The sequence below is a fragment of the Malus sylvestris genome, chromosome 11, assembly GCF_916048215.2.
Source record: "Malus sylvestris chromosome 11, drMalSylv7.2, whole genome shotgun sequence".
NCBI classification, from domain to species: domain Eukaryota; kingdom Viridiplantae; phylum Streptophyta; class Magnoliopsida; order Rosales; family Rosaceae; genus Malus; species Malus sylvestris.
In genome coordinates, this window is record NC_062270.1 from 39,356,983 (window position 1) to 39,381,697 (window position 24,715).

The window sequence follows — 24,715 nt, forward strand, 5'->3', positions numbered from 1 at the left end:
TCTTAACTTAAATATGTTTGACGGTATGGAGATGAATAATATGTTAATATGACCAAACCAACCAACCGACCGACATGACATTCCAACACTAAAAGGTCATTTGGGCAGGCTCTTATGGGCTTTTAACAATGATTTACGAGAACATGATCAGATTTTTCTCTTTGGCCCACTCTGTTTGTTGCTTCATAAATCATAATAAAATAGTGGACCCCCATCTTGTTGTATAGTGCGCGAAGAAGCTTCCATAGTCTTCTCTAAAGAAAGAGATATTTTTCAGTACGTTGAAAATACGAAATGATATATTACGTGTTAAATATACAAGTGGTAAGATAATGAGGGGTAGGGTCTAATGTGGACGGTCAAATATGGAGTTGTCATTGTGGGTTCACTCAAGCAAAATTTACGAGAAGTGGTTTCTGCACACTCTTTATATTTTTATTATAGTTTAATATATTTTTGATATTTGTATTGAACAAATTAAAAGAAAATAAAAAGACATCACATCATATTACATGCAGTTGATGAGTTTATCTTTTAGGACGTCATATTATGAATAAAACATGTATCGTGTACGTGATAAATTGCTCTAGTGATTGAGACCCCTTAAACTTACTGCGTCTAAAGTTTAAACGTTTTTCCTCATAACTTAGTCACGTGACGGTATTACGGTCAAAGGAGGCAATGGAAATAGGTCTTCGAATTTGTCAATTGTCATGCTTTGAATCCCTTTCGTGGCGGCATAGACAATACATTCTTCTTAGTTCCATTGCATTTGTTTAATCTTGGATGACACCTTCACCTACCAAATTCGACTCACCAATTAATCAATTTGACTGTATTCGTTTTCTTCTCTAAATTTGATTTTTATAATCATAAATTTCTCTTTTTTGCTTTCCAAATTTTGAATTATTTCGTTGACTACTGTGCATAGCCTTGCGAAAGAAGCTACTTCGAAAGTTCTTTTTGTCTCAGGTTCACGTGCATGCGCATAATGGTATATATTCCATATGCCATATCTCTCTTAAATATTGAAAACTCCCACACTATAATACGATTGGATTCATTTTTTTAATCGTTAATCATACCGTTGTGCGATATTATAATCTCGTTTATCTATTAATATAGCGGTGCAGACAATGTTCAAGTTAGCCTTAATTTCTAATTTTACTAGTTGTTGGTTCAAGTAAGTCTCATAATTATACTTCATGATATCCTTTTTGAGAACTGTAAGTTTTCTTTACGTTATGAATAAACAACTATCATGTCTTCTAAAAGGATTTAAATTTTTTAAAAATCTCATTTATTTATTTATACATCTTCTATTTCAGGCGGAATCAGAATTTTTTAGGACAATAGTATTATCAACTGAGGTCTCATATTCAGCTTCTTATATAAATCCAAGGCCAACGCATTCTAAGCAAATGCTGTTGGTTCTCTCTCCAACATTATTTAAGCAAGATACGCATCCCATGTACATATTTGACTCTTGACGCACACATATATAAGATTTTTTTAGTTAAAATGATCCTTGAAATTATCAATTTTTGTCCTGAAGTTTGTCCATTGTCAATTATTTTGGTCATTCTGTGAAAAATATCAGCTAAATAAGAAAAAAAATGACAAACTTACTCTCAATTCTTGTCAAATCATTTTGATACATTGTTTATTAAATTGAGTGTATTTTTGTTATTTTGGTCCTTATTTAACAGAGATTTTTTTCGGAAAGACCAATACGATTGACGATGGACAAACTCATGATTAGTTCTATCGATTTCAAATCTTAAAGACCAAAATAAAAAATTATTTCAATCTCAAAAATTATTTTGACTAAAAAAACCTATATATAACGTATACCCTCAACTATGTATAAAAACATATAAAACGAACATGGCCTTCTATCCCTTGTCTTTTCATGCCTTCTTTGGGTCAAGCCTAACATACAAGATTATAGGGGTAGCCAATTGACTTTATTGGGGTCATACGATCCTATTCCCCCTCCTTCCTTCCACAACTGATCTCATGTTACCAGTATTATATTATATAACACCGGTGTTATGGTAACACATAAGAATTTTCTCACATTTAACTGTTATTTAAAACATTAGCATTCCGAATACTTTAACAAACGGGAGTGCCGTTCTATCGGGGGTGTTTTCTTTTCAATTGTTCTAGTGGGGGGAAAGAGTAGATTGCTTTGTTGTCTTCAGTCTAGGGCTTGTAGAGTTCGGCTTATTTTCTATGTCTCAAAACATGTTTTTTCTCGTTTTTTTTTTTTTTTTTTGAACAGCCAATATTATCTTACACTATAGAGATGAAAGAGTTCGCTAAGCCTCACAATAAGCGAGCAATAATATGGTTCATGTTTGCATTTGACGAGAATTGATTATAATATCTCTCATTAGCACTAGATATATTATCGGTTTTTTCTTTTGAAAAAACCGCTTATTGATTATGTTTAATGTAGTGATGATGGACTATTTGGTCTAACCTGAAAGAGAAAAAGGTATTGCCCTGTGAAAAGGGGGGAAAAGGCATTTGTTTGCTTCAAATGAAAACTTCATCCATGTTGGCTCATAAATAAATATTGATTAGTTAACTATAATTCTTTGGGCAAATACTTGATGTGCATGGCTTCTGTGTTTCCTCTAAAGCGTTCCCTCACCTGCTGAGCCAAGTCAAACATGCGTATGTGAATTAATAATGTCACGAATTATCTAAAGTACAAGAGAATCAAATTATCTAAAATAATAGTTAATTAAAAGCTAAATTTATGCATACTGGAGCATAGTCAAGTTTGTCAGTGCAGTGTACTTCACTATTTGCACCCATGTTTAAATTCAAGTTTAGATAAATTTAGTATAATTACTTATCGTTTGTCAAAGAACAAAAACTAAATCTCAATTTATTATAAAACAAAAAGTTCAAATAAAAGTGGAGCTATGATATAAAGGGTTTGTTATTCAAGTATTAAGAGTGTTTATTTTGGCACCTGAAGTATCGATCAACCTTCTATTGCTTGTACAAGAAAAAGTAAGGGTATATGCTAGGTAGAAAATAAGCTCGTTAGACAACACTTAAGTAATAATTTAATCATCAACAATCACGTTATATAATTTACAAAATATGGTTTAAATAGATGGTCACTAGCATTACTATTTTTTTAATGATAAACAAGCAGATTGCTAATTATAAAACCTCATTAGTGGATCTCAATGAACAAAATAAATATATGTATTGGTTAATTGGAAATGCTTAAGATTTTGTGAACTTAAGATGTACCTGAAGATATAGTAAGATGTTAGCAGCATTGGAATTTGGATTGAGAGACAATATTAATCTGAGGTTAATATATATCTATTATGTACATAGTACATACTTAATTACTCTAGCACACATATGTATCCAAAATTAAACAAAATTATAGTTATTTGTTCTTTTCTGCGTAGTAAGTTGCACATAAATCAAATTTAGTAGTGCCGAAAAAGCAAATGCTAATGTAGTTTTTATTTTTTTATTTAGAAAATGTTCTGGTTAGTAGTTTCGTCATGACAGTCTACAATTTCGAATGTTGAAAAGATTTAGAGGCATTTTTAGTCTCTTCGTGGCTACCATTACACGTGCCAGAAATTGAACCCACGACATCTCTTGTGGAAATACAGGCGAGAAAATTCGTCCTCAACACTGAGCTACCCCGTGTTAGTTGTTAATGTAGTTTTTAATTATTAGATTAATTCAATTTTTTTTAACCACTAGCGGCTTGTGATTAGCGAGGGAAAACATAAAGCATGTTTATGTAGTTTTCCATGTAGTTTTTAATTATTTGTAAGCACGTTTAAGAACTTATTATATTGTTTTGTTTTTTATTTCATATATAATCCGCAGAGGGCCAGGACTCCAGAGCCGTCCAAATGAACAACAATAATCAATATTGCATGTAACATGCTCAAGCACTTTTGCTTTGCTTGCATATAAATTATACTCTATGATATTTTGATGAAAATCGATTTGACAATTCAATTTGTGACAAACCACCAAATTATACACGTTTAGAAATGCCCACATGCATACCCAAACACATGCACACGCACATATTGTATGTTTTAGTATGAGCCAAGCTGAAATTTTGGTGGACTATTTTTTTAAGGTATTTGTCGATTTTTTTTCCTAAATAAATAAGGAGCTGTGTAATTTTCTCATGAATTTTAATTTTAGTCAATTATTTTTCTGAATTTTTGTAATTGGTCAATTTTCTCACGAAATTTTAATTTTAGCCAATTCCCCTTTGAAGTTTTATAAGTGGTCAATTTTACCCCTGAGCTTTATATTGTTTTCTTTTTCTTTCTTCTCTTCCTCTAGTTCACTCCGTATATTTTTTGTTTGAATTTAGAGTTTAGCAAGGAAATTAAAGTTCAAAGGTAATTGGAAAAATTAAAGTTCATGGAGATATTGACCAATTATAAAAGTTTAGGAGGTTATAGGCTAAAATAAAAGTCTATAGAAGAAATTGATAGCTCCTTACAAGTTTGGTTGGTGGGGTGGGGGGAGGGAAATCGGCCAATACCTCCTTTTTTTTTATACAATCGATATTTATACTGAATTTATCTAAACCACACAAAGAGTTATGCGAATGTATAAAAGAGAGCACATTGCTTTAACTAATTTAACAAAATATGTCTACTTGGTAGACCGTTGAATAAGAATACATATATATTTTTTCAAAACATAAAAAATATACATTTTGATTGTGAAATATCACGAGGTTGCAGAAAAGTACGTACTGAATCTGTGATGCTTCATAACCATATGGTAGCTGTATATATTAAAATTAATTTCTCACTTGTTAGGTTTAGAAATGTAGCCGCCACGTGATGTACAAATTCACTCAATTTGAAACACATGTATTTGTTTTTTATGATATTTTGGATACGGTCCCTAATCCCTAACACTCTTTGACTGAAACCTTAATGGTATTCAAATTTTGATCAAAGTCCCTTGACTTTGTACACCTCATTATATTACTATTAATATTTATATTTTTATAGTTTTGACATTAATTGTTTGATATTTTATGAGATTTATAATCATATAAATTTAAAATCTCTCATTATAATACTATTAGAAATGGCTACATTAAAAAAAAAATTCTAACATTTTGATTGAATATGACACACTCAGTCCGGAAGGAGGGCATGCTGGTTACGTCACGTCACGTGACGGCCAGCATGCCCTCCTCCGGGACGGGGTGTGTCAGAATAAATGGATAGAAACTATGTAACAATAAGAAATAATAAATGGCAAAAGAATGTATCCATAGTGTTAAAAAAATTGGTACATTTTACAAAAAAAATGGGTACATTTCACATATAACAAAGTGGTACATTAATGAAGAAGAATGGGTACATTATAAATAAATTAGGGTACAAATAAAGAATAAAAAATTATGAGTACAAATGAAATTTTAAAAAATATGGGCGCAAAAAGAAATTGATACATGGGTATAAATTAAAATTAAAAAGAAAAGACTACAAATTAAAAAAAAAAGTTGCAAATTAAAAGTGGGTACAAACTAAAAATATAAATATATGATACAAAGTTTAGCCATAAAACATAAATATACCATATGTAATTTGTCACATCCCGTGACACACCCTGACCTAAATCGAGGCATGCTGGCCATCACATGAGGGTGACGTAGCCATGTGCACAGTGCGGAAGCAATATTGATATAAGAAAATGCGAATAAACAAAAACCAAGCTAACTAGAACACTAGATAAGATAAAGTGCAAGTGCGAAATTAAGTGTGAGTTCACAATCAGAGCATAAGTAGCCTAATTGCAGTCAAGCAGGACGAATACTAATTATACAATACTCAAAGGTGATCCTACATTGGTGATAATCTGTCAGAGCTGCCGTGAGTTCCTCATAAGCCACCAACAAGCACTTCTACCTAAAACTTGGAGGGGCATAAAATAGAAAATGTGAGTGGGCAAAAACAAAGCTTTTCAAAATCATTTCACTTATCAAAAGTAGAAACCCCTCGCAGTAAAACCTGTATAATTCCCAGAAAATAACATACATGTAAATATATCTCAAAACCCTGTTTATGATAGTAAATCCAATATCATGCATGTCAAATATCTTAGCAGGAAATAAGTAAGTCAGGTGAAATGAATCAATATGAAATGGTACGTCAGCCAAAGTCACCTAACGTGACCTGTACGGTTGAATCTATAACTCATCAACAAGTTCTCTGCACACAAGTCGGAACCACCTGAAGTGGTTTGTACAACATGCTAGGTGTAAATAAATATGCTCAAGTGCTACAATCACATGAAGGCTGTGCGAAAGTATTGCAAGTCACCTATGAGTCGGAACCACCTAATGTGGACTGTACGACAGGCTAGTACCTGCCTTGGATCCAAGGTGAGTGTGTGGTGCGGGATGTGAACAATCACGTGAGGGCTAGACCCTATCCTCTGGCATGTGAACAATCACGTGAGGGCTAGACCCTATCCTCTGGCAGAGCACTAACACCGGGGTGCAAGATAACCATCTCTAAATGCATCTCAACACAATTACTCACTACCATCATTACCATTAATATACTCACTTGAAGCTTACCTGGGCGTCCGCAGCATTGAACAACAATATATATAACCATACTAATGCACAATTAAACATAGAGATCATTTGATATGGCATTTCAACATATTAAACCATTTAATTAAAGTTTCTAGGAAAAATACCAAGTGTGTGTGTATATATATACTGAAAACCAAAAACCCACTCACTGATATGTAGAAGGGTCGTAGCCCCCGAGTCTTGCTTGACTACGCTTGTCCTCTGGATAGGTCTCGCCTATATACGAAACAACTATTTAAACGTTATTTTTAAAGCACATAACCAAAACTAGGTAATAACTTCTCATACATTGCTCAATTGAGGTGTTTAAATATATCACCGTGGCCTACTCAACCTCAGGAACATCCCCATATTTTTAGAAAAAAATTTTGACATCCCACGCGCCCTCACGCACCGACCAAGGCATGGCCACACGTGCAGGCACACCAAACAAAATAGTTAACGCCGTTAGGGAATATTCTGTTAAAATATAGAATATGCCGTTAAAGATGCATGACGCCATTAGGAATATTCCATTAACTTTGACGAAATATTCACCTTCTTCTCTGGCGAGTCACCGGATTCCGTCACCATCGCCGTCTGAGTCACTGGAAACTAGAAAAACTTAAAACTTCAATATCTCATCCATTTCTCAACCAAAATCCATGAAATTTTCTCCAAAATGAAGCTTAGGATGAGAGGAACAAATTTACCACTTTTAGGTCCTAAAACCCACTAAATCTTGTCGGGAAAACTTCGATAATCCGGTCACCAACTCACCAAACCCGAGCTTCCCAACGTTCAAAACCTTCCAAAATTCTTCCTTGAGCTTCATGAAGAAGTTCTAAGGCTTACTAGAACCTTAAAACTCGATGAAACCTCTGCGATCACACTTGACGCATTGTACCTCACATTAGAGCCTCTGGTTTCTCGGGTTTCTGAGGTTCTTCCTCCAAACAAATGGTATAGCTCTACTCCTGAGCTTGCAAGGAACTTGAAAATAGTCTCCACGAACTCAATATGTGAGAGATGGAGTTGGTTGAATGATGATCGTATGGGTGTACAGACGAATAGGAAAATCTGAGAGGGAGGTGAAAGAGAGGGTCAACGGGATGGGTGTGTGTGTGTGGTCCAACTTGCAACCAATCAAACAAAACCTTAAGTCCTTTAGTTCTAATTGGGTCCAATTAATTAGGAATATACCTAATTGGTCCCTTAACCTTAGCCCATTTACACACACACATAACTCAACGCTCAAGGGTACAATCGTCATTCCACGCAATTGAAGACAAAATAGATTATTTTTTGGGACGGGCTGTCACATCTCGACCTGGGCCCCCACCACATCCCGAGCTCGATTCCGCCATAGCATGATATTGTCCGTTTTGGACCCCGACCACACCATTACGGTTTTGTTTCTGGGAACTCACATGAGAACTTCCCAGTGGGTCACCCATCATGGGATTGCTCTCACGCGAACTCACTTAACTTCGGAGTTCCAATGGAACCCGAAGCCAATGATCTCCCAAAATGCCTCGTGTTAGGTAGAAATGAGAATATACATATAAGGCTTACATGATCCACTCCCCTGAACGATGTGGGATGTAACATAATTTTTCTATCATTGATTAATTATACAATGTCACATGACGGTAAACACATGGACACAAATACAAATAAAACTTTTAAAAATTTGGGCACAAAGAAATTAATATATGGGTACAAATTAAAACAAAAAATAAAATTGGTACAAACTAAAGAAAATTTGCAAATTAAAAATGGGTACAAACTAAAAAAAATGTATGATAAAAAATTTGGCCATAAATATAAATATACTAATTGTAACATTTTTAACACTAAAGGAGTATATTTAAAAATAAAAAATATTTTATTATTGAAATAATTAATGATGTTATTAATACCATCAAAAATTGAAAAGGAATAAAGTTTAATTAATGGAGCAACAAAATGAGTGATGAGAATCTAATTTCTCCTTCTTTTTTTTATTAATATATTTAAAGCAATATATATTAACTATATCGTCTACTCATGTGACAAGTCTTAACACTTAAAATATATCATAACACGTGAAAAAATACATCATGTGAGAAGTCTATACGAAAAAGAAAATTTCAGGTTTGCATGCAGCCAAATGGCCTACTACGACTTTTGCATTCCTGTCCACAAAATCTTACTTGCACATTAATTTCTGGAACGACCTTGAGAGGCATTGGGAGAGAGAGAGATGGCGAACCAGTCCTATAGGGATTTTCATATATCCACAAATTAACCGACAATCCCAATCGGGACTATGTCAATATAATACTATCTTGGCACGCATATGGTGAAAACACAACACAACTTTGGTATTAATAAATGATAAAGTTATTTGGATACACATCATATGTTTTTTTAATATGTGATCGAGAATGTATCAGCAAATGTGTCGCTTTTATACTTCTAAAACAAATAGCACATCATTTGCACACCATTATTAATTTGGAGAGAGATGCTATACATTTGTCCTCAACAGATCCGTAGTTTGAAGATGCTATTACGATAAAAAAAAGATAAAAATAAAAGAACCGGATATCAACTTTGAGGTTGGCAATGAGAATCATGCATATATATAAATCTATAATAAATAATATTTTGAGTAGAGTTTGGGTTAAATAGCTAGTTGTTAGGAAGAAGGGAAATCAATAAGGATCGTATCCGTACCAAAGTGCATAAACATGATTGTTTTTTGTTTTTATGGATTGAATTCGATTCAAATTGGGGACATAATTTTTTTCTTTTTTAATGAGACTATATGTAAAGCGCTATTTGCAGTAATAAATAATATTAAACAAACTAAAATCAAGCAACAACAACAACAACAATGTCTTATGTCTTATCCCACCAAGTAGGGTCGCCAGTATGAATCTTAGAATGTCATTGTGCTCAGTTTTGTATCAAGTCTTTCGTTAGCTTCAAGTACTCTATATCTTTTCTTAGAGTATATTTCTAAGTTTTCTTAGGTCTTCCTCTATTCCTTTTGTCTTGAGCTTTTGTCTCATAATCGTATATCCTAACCAGAACATCTGTAAATTTTTTGTTCACGTCTACAAACAAACTAAAATCATAAATTAATAAAATGTTTTTATAATCTACCTATACTGGCATGAAAGGGAAAAAAAAGGAATAGAATAGAACAAAGGAGGTAGAAAGCCTAAAATTATCAACTACTACTTTTTTTCTTTCGAGCACCTTATATCATAGAGATTTTACAGATCATGAAAAGGAATCGATTTCTTCTTTAACTATCTTTTTCCCAAACCTCACGGCCGTGAGCAAACCACATGATGACATGTTCGATCATTTTAATTGCGTTTTCACAATAAATGGGAAAAAAAATGCAACCACTTCTGGTACAAGTTTAAATGGTCCACGTTACATATGTGTGAGTCGTGTACATCTTCCTCCTCCACCATCCAAATTTAACAAAAAGTAGTACTTGTCACAAGCTCAAGCACGTTCGAAGTAAAGGGGTGGTCTCAGTTTTTGGACGAATGCAAATATTCTTTTATATCTTCATGATGTCCTAGGGGTTTCGAGAAAGATGAGAGATTTTTCAGTATGACCGTCACACGAAGTGGTACATCACGTGTCCCTATATAAATAGTATGTTATGTGTGTTAAAATGTTAATAATTTAAAAATTAAAATTTTCCACCATTTGCATAAAAACACGTAATGAACCATCTGTATTCCTGTCACAACTAAAAATTTCTCAAGAAAGAGAGGGCCGGCGGAACCATACAAGCTAGGGTGGGCACTCTAACCCAAATGTGTTTATGAAAAACAAATTGCACAAGAAACTCGTTTCAACGAAAATAAGACAATCTCACCTAAGCAAAAGTTAGCCAATTACATCAAAGCAGCTCCCAAAACGACTCCAGTCAATAAATGGGAGGATTCGGAAAAAAATAAATTATAACCCACCTCTGAGAAAATTTCAGGAATCCGCCTTTGTGGGTAAGATCCATATTATAGGTTACATAAGATCAATCTTCGACTAAACGCCATAATTTTAATTTTAAAATGTGGAATATATGTAGTAACCACTTACATAATATTTACCAATGTGTTCATCCAACTGTTTGACCTAAACTCTGAGATATTGGAGCATAAGTAACTAAAGTTCTCATGCTTGAAATGTCACATCCCAAATGGAACCCTAAAAGTTGGCATGCACAGTGAATACGTAAGTACATATACGAAATCGATATATAGAATTTTGTCCTTATTGATCATCAAGATAATTGGTCCCCTCTAACTAAGTATATGCTAAATTATATATACATAAATATCAAGAGGATTCTCTCAAAAATGAGACTTTTCATAAACTCTCTGTCATATCATGTTAATGACACAATGTTATAATGTAGCACGTGAATTAACGTTAAATTGTGAAATGACATAAAATCTATAAAGAGTCAATCTCTGATAGATGTCGTTTAGCATTTCTCTTGTATATAATATTGATATAGACTGATGTTCATCGTAAAAGGAATACATGCATGTAGAGTTTCTATTTGTACATGAAGTTTAGAAGATAACAAATTGCGTGAAAGTTGAAATTGAATTTTGACTTTTCTACAAAGTGCTTTTGTGGGTCTCCATCCAAATGGCACACTTTCTTGGACATCCCTGGACCTCTCAAGTCTCATGTGCACCTTCGATTTTGAGCTAAAAAGGCAAATGGAATCATGGCTTCTTTTTTTCCCACTATTAAAGATTAAGCTTAAGCTTGGCTTCCTTGCAAAACTTGGCCATACAATTATTTTTATTTTATAACAATTCTGCCATTATTACGAAAAAAACTTACATGTCACAAATGCATTGTTATTATAGTTGTGTCAATAATACAATATAATTGTATTTTTTATGTAACATTGACATAACACAATAATATTATACATATATTCAGTGGCGAATCTAAGAAAAACTATTTGGAGAGTCACATGTAAAGTTCACACAGATTTCTTAGATATATTTTTAGAAATATGATCTAGCCAAAATGATGTCCACGCTTCAAAGGGGCTACACCCAAATTATCCATATAAATTTACTGGAATTCGAAAGATCAACTGCCTCCTTGCCCCTTAGTGAGTCTGCCACTACACATACTATATAAATTACTCTCATTTGACAGAATCTAATAAAGGTTAAAGCCCTTTAAAGTTAATTTATTCACTGTTAATTTGCTTAAAGGAGGCGAAGGCGTTGTCATTCCTTTTCGAAACAAGAGCTTTGTATCCTAATTGGAAGATTAGAAGCGTAATTTTATTCATTTGCCATACTATCAAGGAAAGTGACAGGTATACATAGATATTTATACCCAAATTGGATTCTCTAACCCTTTTTAAAACACATAAAGCACATACAAATATGTTAAAGTGCGCAGGCGACACGACTAAAAATGCTCTTGTTAAAAAGATGTATACCTTAGAATGTAGAAAAAAATATATATAATAGAATTCATTTGGAAGTTCTTTTAAACTGACTGAAATCTTTTCAAAGTAAATGTTTTTAGGTTACATAAGCACTTCAAGTGCTTCTTCAGGATTCACTTGCATTTTTACTAGAGATTAGTTTCAAAAATATTTTCATCAAAAGTGTTTCCAGCCATTTTAAAAACACTTCCAAATAAGTTCTTATACTTTTTATATGTTGGAGAATAAAATTTCAAATAAAACACAGAATAAAATTTTATTAAATAATTTAACAAAGATGTTTTGTGTGGCAAAAATGATGACATTAGAATATCAATTAAAGACCACATAATTAAATTTGAAATTAAATCTACATTGCGTACTAAAACAAAAATGGGATATGTTCTCATGTGAATGTAATGTCAATCAAATGTTTTATGTGCATTATAGTTGGTACTCTCTGTATTCCGTAAACATAAAGATTTAAACTCACATGGATTGACAGGTAAACATCAATTAGCTTATGAAAGAAGCTGCTGATTTTGTTTTCATGCAAAATTAGAGCAATAAGACTGACAGCAAACATTATTGAAGAATAAGAAAGGTTCTGCACTAAAATAATACAAAAAGGGAAAAAGCAATAAGCCGATTGCTTTGCAAGTGGCTTTTTTTATGAGCAGTTTAGTTTTAGCCAGCCGGCTTGATTTGGCAGTCCACTACTGTCTTTTATGGTGGTGGATAGTGGTAACTGCTGAGAATCTATCGACCATCCATCCATGTCTTCGGTGGAGAGTGGAGTCTGTGGACACAACAAAGAAGAAGGCACAAACTGCTAACCCTAAAACTTTAAGGCACCGCCCTACACTCTCGGAATCACACAACTTTCCGTCCTTGTCTACAAGCCAACAATGGAGCTCTCTCATTCGACCCTACCACCCAAAAACGAACTTTGCCGATTACGGGGCTGCTTATACCACATATATGGCATTTTCTGGGTCGTCTTGTTGTAAAATTTGTTATGCCTACTTATAGTGATGTCAAATAGCATTATGGGCAAAACCACCTCTTGTGTTTCTATTTTGTTTTGTTTTTTTGATAGATGCATCAACACATCTTTGTTTTTTTTTTCTCCAAAGTTTAAATAAATATAGTTAGTTAAGAGTATTCAGTCTTGTATCTGAGCTCTTAATAAATTTGGTTTTCCCTTTTGGGACTATTAAAATATTTCAAGGCCGGGCAAAGGTGGATCATAAAACCATGAGTTGCTCCTGGTGTGGTCTGAAAAGGTAGGCAAAGTCTGTTGATTTCGTTGAAATCGACCATTCTTGTTCCACAAGACATGAAAACTTGATACAACGAGGATCAGACGGGCTTCTTATATTCTTGGAGATTCTTACAATCTACGAATTGATGTGCGCCATAAAGAATCACACTCCTAAGAGGAAACAATATCCAATCGTATATATTATCTTGGATTCTCCTGGTTTAATACAGATTTCATATCCTAAAAAGTTTCCCTCCCAACTAGTATAAATACCCTCGTCTAGGGCATAATTATGGTAACGTAATTCACTAGTACAATGCATACTCTTTCCTTATTCTCCTGCCAGCCACTCATTGGGTCTTAGTATTGCTTTACTAACTTAACTGTTGGAGAGCTTTTTGTCGGTATGACACCGGTACCCAAGACCTGTCCGATCACGGTTATTCGCTTTCTTATAGGTTACTGGAGTTGCACAGATCTTTCGTCTGCAATGGTGCATGAATTTGGTTCAACATGAAGAGAAAGTTACTCAAGTAACTCAACATAATAGTAATAACAAACAGTTAAAAGTTAGTTAGGAAAATTACCACACTTGTAACTTTCCTTTACTCTGTTAGTCTATTGTATTTAGCTTCCATATAAATACTCTTGTAACTTATCCTTTGGTGAAATGAAAATCATTTCTCAATATGGTATCACTCGCCTAAAAGTCTACCGACTAAGATCCTTCGTACGCTTCCTCTCATTTTCTTAGTCACCAAACAGGTCTCATTCCTGTCATTTTCTCTCTGCAATCAACAATCTATGGCGGCCAATTCTTCGACTTCTTCTTCCCCAGTGATTGCGCACCATCCTTCTCCTCATGTGCTTGCTGATCCTCCTTCTTCTTCTCCAAATCCTCATCCTTCGGTTCCGCTGCCCACAAACCCTAATTCTTTAATTCAGGCCTCGATCAACTCGATTACGATACACAATATCGGCAGCATGATTCAGACTAAGCTCAAGCGCCATAACTATCTTGTGTGGCGATCTCTCTTCGAGCCGATCTTTCGTCGCTACAAACTTACCGGTATTGTTGACGGATCTGAACCTCCACCGCCTCAGTTTCTTGCTGATGATTCTGGTCGATTCACCTCTGTTCCTAATCCAGACTATGAATTGTGGTATGAGAAGGATCAGAACATCATTATCTGGATCAATTCCACCCTTTCGGAAGATCTGATTCCTTTCACTGTTGGCGTTCAATCTGCGCGAGAACTTTGGCAAAATCTTGCACGGCGGTTTGGCGGTGTATCTCGTTCTCACATTCATCAACTCCGTTCAACCTTGCAATCTGCCAAGAAAGGTTCATCTTCTATTTCGGAGTATCTCCAACGCATCAAAGAGGCTACTGATGCTCTTGCCGCCGCTGATGCTCCTGTGGATGATCATGATCTACTTCTCATCATTCTCAATGGCTTACCTGATGAGTATGATTCTTTTGTGGATTCTGTTCAGTTTCGACTTGCTGATACTACTGTTGATGATCTTCACGGATTTTTGTTAAGTAAAGAAATGGCTCTTGCTCGCAAGCATTCCACTCAAGGAACAAATTCTGCACCCTATCAAGCTTTTCAGTCTCTTCCAGCGTCTTCACCTCCACTCTTTCCTACACCTCAGGCGTATATTGGTCAGCCTCCTCCTTCCTCTAATTTCAACAGAGGCAATTTTCAGCGCAATAATTCTCAAAGGAATTATAATAATCGCAATCGATACACTCGTAACCACATCAACAAGAATGTTTCTAATCGTGAAGGAAATCGTAGTGGTGAAGGATTTCGTAATGGTGCTCGGTTCTTTAACAATAATTCCAGGAATGTTCCTTGTCAAATCTGTGAAGACACTGGTCATCAAGCGATTGACTGCTCCAATCGTATGAATCCCAATTTTCAAGGCCGTATTCCACCAGCTAAGCTTGCTATGTATGCTCGCTCAAATGCATCTTCTTCTCCTCCGTGGCTACTTGACTCTGGAGCAAGCTCTCATATGACTAATAACCTCCAAAATCTTCAGAATCCACAACCTTACAATGGCCCCGATAAAGTCTACATTGGAGACGGCCAAGGTTTGCCGATTCTCCACTCTGGTTCCTCGTTACTTCATACTCCTTCTGCTACTTTTAAATTACAAAATGTGTTGCATGTTCCACACTTGAAGCATGATCTTGTTTCTGCAAATATGTTTCTTAGAGACAATTGGTGTTCCTTAACTCTAAATCCTTTTGACTTTCATGACAAGGATCTTACTACGGGGATGATGCTTTTTAGAGCTCCTGTTCGCTGTGGTCTCTATCCCTTTTCTGCATCTTCTCAGTCTTCATCAAAGCATCATGGTCTTACTGCACTCAAGGCATCACAACACACTTGGCATCAACGTTTGGGGCATCCAACGTTCAAGACTTTGCAATCTGTGATCTCAAAGTCTTCTTTGCCTTTATCTACTATTGTCAAACAATCTTTCTGTTCGAATTGTGTTTTAGGCAAATGTGCCAAGTTACCTTTTCAGAATTCTATTTGTCATTCTTCTAGATCTTTAGAGTTGGTTCATGCGGATGTTTGGGGTCCCGCTCCCCTGTCTTCTATCAGTGGATATCGATTCTATGTCATATTTGTTGATGACTTTACTAAGTACACTTGGCTGTATCCTCTCAAACATAAATCAGAAGTATTTCAAGTTTTTGTTCACTTTCAAGCTCTTGTTGAAAATCTGTCTGGTCACAAAATTGGAACTTTGAGATGTGACTCAGGGGGTGAGTTTATTAGTACTCAGTTCAAACAGCATTTGTCCAGTCATGGCATTCATCAACATTTTAGCTGTCCACACACTCCTCAGCAGAACGGGTGTGCAGAACGGAAACACCGACACATTGTGGAAACAGCCAGGACACTACTTATTGCATCTCAGGTTCCTCATCAATTTTGGGTAGAAGCATTTCTCACTGCAGTTTATCTCATTAATCGGCTTCCTCCAACTGCTAAATCTTCACCCTGGGAGCAATTTTTCAAGAAGAAACCAGATTATACTCAACTGAAAATCTTTGGTTGCAGCTGCTATCCTTGGCTCAAGCCATATACACAGTCCAAACTTGACCCCAAGAGCAAGTTATGTGTTTTTATTGGCTACAGTTTGGTTCACAAAGGTTACAGATGCTTAGACCCCTTCACCAATAGAGTGTATGTCTCCCGGCATGTCTACTTTGATGAAACCACATTCCCATTTCATAATCCCTCTCTTGTTTCACAGCTACCCTCTTGTGCTTCCTCCTCAGTCAATCCTTCCTCATTTTCCCTTACCTTTCCCAACCTTTATTCTTCATCCCCTCTTACTCCTTCTATTACTCAAGTAACTCAACATAATAGTAATAACAAACAGTTAAAAGTTAGTTAGGAAAATTACCACACTTGTAACTTTCCTTTACTCTGTTAGTCTGTTGTATTTAGCTTCCATATAAATACTCTTGTAACTTATCCTTTGGTGAAATGAAAATCATTTCTCAATACAACATCCCTTCTTGAATATTGCTAGTACATCAAAACAAAGTCTTGAAACAAAAAACTCACTAAACAATTTAGTCCAAAACTCACTAGAAGCTACCTCAATAGTTATATGACCATTAAACTAACATTAGGTTAATGAATTTTCTTTGTGAATGATCTCATCAAAGCTTTAGTACTATAGCATGCTAATTGAGCTAACCTTGATGTATTTTATGAACAAATGATCTCATCAAATAAAGTCAACGCATCTTCATTGGAAAATTTAACTAGTATCATATAGTGTGCTAATACAAAGCCGAAATAGATTTATAAAAGTGTTACATATATGGAATTCTTAGAAAATTACCATACATATAACTTAGTTAATGATTAAAATGACCAATCTAGCAAATCGATTACTTGGTACAATTCATTTAAACTTTAATACATACAGAGATCGCGTAACTGCCCTTTAGACAAAATAACTTAATAATTACACGAATGCAGTACGCTAATTAGTAATGACCATTAATCTGTTAAGATTCTTTTATTTTTGGAAAGTTTACGAATTAAATGATCAGATCAAATATATGATTGTATAATATGATTAGATTGAATATTAATCGAATAGTTACTTGCATTTATTAATTTTAGCGAACGTTATGATCGTTACTTAGATCATATTAATTAGATTCAATGTTAGATATTTAAATTAAATAATTTCTATAAACAAAGAGGAATCTGTACGGACAAGATATACAGCAACAAGAAGAAAAAAAAAAAATTGAATAGAAGAACAACCTGAACATTTGACAATTTCGAATGTGTCAATATCAATGGTGACCCTAAAATTCGCATGGGAGGGCAGTTAAGCATCAATAATATAATATGCTTTGAATTAAATCATTAACTAAGACGCGCATTCTGCAGTACATGTTACGAGATTATTGAAAAATCCACCCAATATTAATTAATTTGATAAAACTGTAATTATGAACTTGGTTAGAATATAAGGCTGAGTTCACATCCAAATTACCAAATTAGGGCATTGGTACCATATAAAAATATTAGATGGTTCATGAGTAATACAATTCCAAAGTTTGTGGAAAAATAATGACAAAAATAGTAGATGAAAATGCAAAAAAATTGGAAATGTAAATGGCCAAAGCGACTTTATAAACTTACCATATATACGCTTATTTGAAAGTGTTTTTAAAATAACTGAAATTGTTTTTAGTGAAATTGATTTTGAGTTTTAAAAACACTTTAAATGTTTTTTTTTAAAGAAGCACATATCTTGTGCTTCTTGTAGGAAGCACATATCTTGCGCTCCTTGCAAGAAGCACTTAAAACGCTTTTTCAAAATTCCTTTTGATTTTTATTAAGGATTGGTTTAAAAAACATTGTCATCAAAAATATTTTCAGTCATTTTAAAAGTCTTTCCAAATAAGATATGTTTTATTAGACGTTTCGAACCCTAACCTAGTCTGCTTTTTTTTACATTATCGTATCGATCGTCACCATTAGACTAGTGTTACTTACCAATTTTGATGCGAGTTTTACAATGATAAAAAGTACCATAATAAAATTACGCTATCGTAACCGAACTAATTACAACAAAATCTACAAAGACATTGATTCGAATCAAACTTAAAACCTTTCAAATAAAACAAAAACAAGTACTATTAAATCAATAGCTAATCGATCGATGTCTTGGATTTATCTATACGGTCCAAAATTAGAAAGCCTTTTTCTTATACATGTACACCGGTGCACGTGAAAATCCCCGCCAGCCAAATATTGCACGTGCCATAAACCTAATTCACCCAGAGCAAGGGTATGTACGTAATTTTCCCTCTACTTACCCTCCGTCCCCGCCTCTGCAGTCGGCCAACTGTGCCCTAACCATCGTTCCACCCATTTTACCCAACAACCCCCAAATAGTGCCACGTATCCCACCTCGAAATTGCCACATCAACCGGTGGTCCCTACCGACACAGACATTGCCACTGTCACTCTTTCTCCGGAGTATATATAGAGTCCCCACCCAAACCCCTTCCATGTGAAATTTTCTTCCGCCTCCTTCTCTACTCTCCTTCCTCTCCCTCCTCCTAAAAAAATCTCCCGAGTTTCAGAGAGGAACGCCGGAAAAACACCGGTATTCGGTTCGGAGTGTGTAAAAAAGAGAAGGGAATTGATTTCGGGATTAACGGTGACATAGATGTCGATGGCGGTTGGGCCAGCGGTGTCGCCGACTGATGGAGCCGCCCCGGTGCCGGGACCCTCAATGATGTCGATGCCGGCCCCGGTGACGGTGGTATCAGACGCGGTGGCGAAGGACGCCATTATTGGTTGGTACAAGGGAGAGTTTGCGGCGGCAAACGCGATCATCGACGCCCTCTGTGGGCACCTGACTCAGCTCAGCGGAGGAGGTGACGAGTACGCCTCCGTTTTCGCGGCGATACACCGAAGGAGGATCAATTGGATTCCGGTGCTCCAGATGCAGAAGTACCACTCCATTGCCGATGTGATGGTGGAGCTCCGAAACGTCGGGTCGAAGGTGGGGATGGAGGACCAGAAGGCCTACGTCGAGAACGGCGGCGTTTCGAGAACAGAGGAAATTTGCAAGAGCGAGGAGGTTAAATCGTGTTTGGACGAAGAGAAAGTGAAGGAAAGTGACGAGAAAGTGGCGGAGAGTAATGGAATTGGCACCGCCGCCGACGAGGTAGCCGACGAGGAGGCGTCGCCGGATAGCGAGATTACTGATGCAGGTAAGTAATCTGATTCATTTCCTCCACAGTTGGATTTTTAATATTAAATTCTGAAATTTGATATGATTCGAATTCCATTTTTTGATAAATTTTTAATCAGGATTCAGTTGTGTTTGAAATTCCGATTTAAGCTACGTGGCTGTAACTGAGAAGGTCCTATTTTTCTGGTTTTACGAAGCGTTAGGTCCGTTTGGTTTGTGAGAAAAAAAAAAAAAGAGAAAAGAACTAAACTTGTTTGGAATCTGAAGAGCTTTTCCTCTGCTGTTTGGTATCCGAGAAAATAAAATATAATTTTATTAGATCATTTTCCTGATTACAAAAAGATATATTATTTTAATTATAAAGAAAACTACTTTTTTTTTTGTCCATTATTTTGGGAGCAACATGTTTTACTTTCCACCAGATCCGAGATTCAAGACTTATTTTTAGAAGTAGGTAAAATTCAAAACCTCGTTTTCCATTTCCTCGACTTGGAGATGGAAAACCCTGTTTTCCATTTTCTCTGCTTTGAACTCAACGTTGCTTTTTTTATGTTTAAGAAAACGCTAAGAAGACTGTTTTAAGGTGATTTTTTTTTTAAATTCTCGGCCACTGCATGTTTTGGTATAGTATTTTATAATATTAGCGCGAAAATTATGTAAAAAACAAAGATACATAGAGTCAGATTTTTAATAGTCTGTTTAGTGATACTTCTAATTTTTCAGCCTACTAATCTCCCTTTATTATTAATTAAATCTTTTTAATTTCCAAAAAATTAAAATTAAAATTTGAAGAAATTAAATAAAAGGTAAAAAAATTAATTTAGTGTGGCTGGAAACGTTTTCCCGAGGTTTTAGCGGGGATTTCAGATTTTCGAGGTGGAGTGGTGAACGAAAAAGTTTGAATGCAACCGGTGTGATAGTTAGTTGGGCGCTCGAGAAGCGTGCCGTTTGATTTCAAGGGTAGGCGGCGCCTGATCAGGGCTGCTGACGTCACGGGTTGCGTTTGGTTTGTTGGTTCAATCTGGGTTGGTAGGTGCTCTTTGACAAAAGTTTGGGTGGTCATCCCAACATTAAAATTAGTTATTATGATTTGGGGCCCAGCTCGGTGTGGGCCCAGCTCAGTCCATAATTCCGAGTTTCAGGTCAAGCTGGGAATTAAGTCAGCAATGAATTGCGTTTTGATTTAGCGTTTTAATTTTCAGGAAAACTAATGAAAATAGCTTGAAACCTTTGAGTTTTAATCAAAATGACAAAAAAGTGTTGTAAGTGAATAGTACCAAGAGTGACTTTTTAAAATAAAATTGTTCTTTTTCGTTAAAATGAATGGTACAGGAAGTGTTTCGTTAAAACTCTCTTTAATTTTCGTTTATGGTTGTGCCAATTCACTTTTGATTAACACACAAAACGATGTGAAATAGTAACGTAATACTACATATACTCACCTGTACTTTAATTTTTTTATTTGGACATACCAACTAGATTCGACGTGTGTTATTTTGTACACCTCGTTTCTTATATTCGTACAAGTTTCGAGTAGTGTATGGTGCTGCCGAATTACAAACCGGCTGGGGTATCATTATGTTTGGACAGCCGGATCAGCTGTTTAAGGTTCCGATATTCTCGATGCTTATAGTGGTGTATTGTGTGTAGTTATTTGTTTGTTATTGTGTCCGGCCTATTTGGTTGTGCGCGGTGAATAGGGATAGCTTTTGCTTTTTGTAAAAGCACTTATGAGCGGCAGGTGGAAGCATTGGCTTATCACCATTTTTATGTTTTAGAAATTGTGATGAAGATTTACATTCCACAAATGCATCATCTGAAGCTTATTCAAATTTTTATGTACCTTCTAATTCACAGTACTTAAACAGTTAAATCGGTATCTAGAGAAGATTATGCATAATTTACGATATTGACAGTAAAAAAAACACTCTTGTTGTGTTCTGTTTCAAAGGGACTGCGTACAATACATGCTTATCAGTGATTTATTGCAAATCCGATGTTCGTAGACTCGGTTTTGATAGAAACTTCGCATCATTTCTGTATGATAGCTATTTTGGCATAGTTCGATAAATGCTAGTTCGTTAATTATACGCTAGCTGACTTCGGTACAATATAACCAACTGTTTTTTTGGATCAGTTGACAAGCTATTGTTTATCAGTTATCCATCAGATTAACATAGATTTTTGCTAGTGAACTCATTTGATTATAGAATGCATTATTTTTAACGATTTGATTACCTTCTGCTTTTACTGCAGGTTCACAAGAAGCGCAGCTCAATTCAGTAAACGAGGAAATATGCTCTAATCATGATGAGTGCGAGGCACGTCGTACCCAGATCAAATTGACTAAAGGTTTCTCAGCAAAGGAGTCGGTGAAAGGGCATATGGTGAGTTATTTCCTCAATCTAATGTCACTCTGTGAGATAGAAGTCAAAGAGTTGATATGCTGTATATTCTGGTAAAGAAAATCAGGTAGCTATTACTGACTAGCAGATGACCGAACTGGCAGGTGAATGTCGTGAAAGGGCTGAAGCTATATGAGGACATATTCACTGACAATGAGCTCTGCAAATTGACCGACCTCGTAAATGATCTCCACGCGGCTGGAATTAATGGAGAGCTCTCAGGTAAAGGAACCCTTGTTTGTGAAACTCATCCTGGGTTGTATCTTATTTTGGTCTCATATATTGTTCTATTACGTCGTTTTGTGTAATGGAGATAATTGTAGTAATTCATTTGTTCTTTAAAAAATTGGCTTCCGAAGTTTGAATGCGAAACTTTCCATGTAGGTTTATTGAGGCTAACTCGTTTTTTTTAACATAGGAAAGGCTACTATAAGTTATCTTCTTGATTGAATACAGGCGAGACCTTCATTCTGTTCAACAAGCAGGTTAAGGGAAACAGGAGAGAGCTTATTCAGTTTGGCGTTCCAATTTTCGGGCAGATCAAGGAGGATACTACAAGTAATAACCGAAACTAGTAATGCATACTTCAACTATTTTGGACAGGGTCTTATTATCAGTGATGCATTCTATGCATTGCATGCTAAATACCGAAGCTAACTTTAATTTGTTTTCTTGTGTTTATAGGCAATATGGTGCCGATTCCAGCTCTTCTCGAAGATGTGATTGATCACTTTGTACTATGGCAGCTAATTCCAGAGTATAAACGACCGAATGGTTGCATGATCAACTTCTTTGAGGAGGTATTCTATGTTTTGCTTGCTGCATTGTCATGATACCGCCTCTGTTATTGTTTACTAGAACATAGCTGCAAAGAGGGCGCTTCACGGCATTGGTTTGTGTTATAAGTCTTTGTTTATGCACTTTCTTTTTAATTTAAGGGAGAAACGGTTTTAATTGCAATCATTTATTTTGTAGGGAGAATATTCACAGCCATTCCTGAAACCACCCCATTTGGACCAGCCCATCGCCACTCTTCTCCTCTCTGAATCAGCAATGGCTTTCGGGCGCACCCTTCTGAGTGATAATGATGGGAACTACAAGGGGCCGCTGATGCTATCACTGAAACAAGGGTATGTACTCTTAGTTCTTTCAGTTTCACTTACTTTTCACGGTTCATGGTGATCGAAAACCGCAAATGTGGAATTTTTAACTTCTGCAGGTCCCTTTTAGTCATGAGGGGAAACAGCGCTGACATGTCACGACACGTGATGTGTCCATCTCCAAACAGAAGGGTGAGCATCACATTCTTCAGAGTCCGAGTACACTCCAACCAGTTCCAGTCGCCCCAAAGTCCAACAAACAATGGTGCCATGACTCTATGGCAACCCGGGATGGTAAGCCCATACACGATGCCAGATGGAGCAGCTCCCAATGGTTATGAGGCAATGGATGTGATGCCCAAATGGGGTGTCCTTCGTGCTCCAGTAGTCATGCTAGCCCCCGTTCGTCCTATGGCATTGAGCCCTCGAAAAGTCCCTCAAAGTGGTACAGGGGTTTTCTTGCCCTGGACCATGGGATCAAGAAAACCAACAAAGCATCTCCCACCTCGCGCCCAAAAGGGACGGCTTATGGCATTCCCTTCCCCTGCAGAGTCCACTTCTGAGCCCGGCATCAGTGTCTAATGGAAGAACGAAGATCCGAAGTTAGTCAGAGGCAGCCCTGGGTCCAAAAACGATATGAATCAGCATAGCGTTCACGTTCGCATTTGTGTTCTACGCCAGTCTTTTCTTGATGTACAAACAGAACCTAGGTGCCGTTAGAAGAGTCGGTTTTTTCGATTTGTTTTCGCTTCTTTTGTCTCAGTAAGATTAAGGTTGTAGGGGTGATTACAATACTTTTTTCTTGGATGGTGTACGGCCTTCATAGTTAGTAAGAGTATCAAGTTTGTGGGGTGTGAATTTTAGCTCAAGTAAAAGGAGCTGAATTTTGTATTATGTTAAAGTTTTTCATAGGCAGGTTGAATTATTTTGTACTACGTTTTCAGTTTACGAAGAACGGAGCGATACGTAGTGATAATTTTTTTTAAACAAGCGATATATAGGTGAAGTGGATACAAACACATGACTTTCGGTGACAGGATTAATGCCCTAAACCACTCAAGTTTTTAAGTCTCGTGCGAATTCAGAGCCATTACATTGAAACCAAAACGTGAGACTTTCCTTTACAGTTACTGCACCAAGGAGTCAACAGAAGAAGGGGGGTTAGGCATATAAAGCTACAAGCATATGCAAATGCAAGAGACTTTCTTTTGGATGAGAGGGAACGGCATCTAATTCACATTCAAAACATGAAAACCGCGCTTCATAAATAGATTTAGCACGTGATTCGGAGTGTCTATGGTTCGGGAAACCTCCTGATCTTCTACGGACGTGTTTGTCTTTGGTTGATGATGTTTGTCGGAGAACTTCTGATTAGAGCATCTCTCACACCGGGTGGAACAAGAGTGAGCAGGTGAGACCTACACACAAGAAGTCTCATTCTTTTGATTTGTCGGAGAACTTCTGATTAGAGCATCTCTCACATTGGATGAAACATGAGTGAAGGTGCGGTTGAAACACAAGAAGTCTTGTGCTTTTGGTTGATGTTTGTCGGAGAACTTCTAATTAGAGCATCTCTCATAC

General features: G+C 36.0%; 1 protein-coding gene across 1 annotated transcript; it reads left to right on the forward strand.

The window, feature by feature from the left end:
- Nucleotides 1–18,937: 18,937 nt before the first annotated feature.
- LOC126588962 (RNA demethylase ALKBH10B-like) lies at nt 18,938–24,069 on the forward strand. The gene is made up of 7 exons (XM_050254128.1): nt 18,938–19,648; nt 21,886–22,016; nt 22,139–22,256; nt 22,491–22,592; nt 22,719–22,834; nt 23,010–23,164; nt 23,254–24,069. The coding sequence occupies exons 1-7, from the start codon at nt 19,099–19,101 to the stop codon at nt 23,714–23,716; spliced, it is 1,635 nt and encodes a 544-aa protein (XP_050110085.1). The 5' UTR covers nt 18,938–19,098; the 3' UTR covers nt 23,717–24,069.
- Nucleotides 24,070–24,715: the final 646 nt, after the last annotated feature.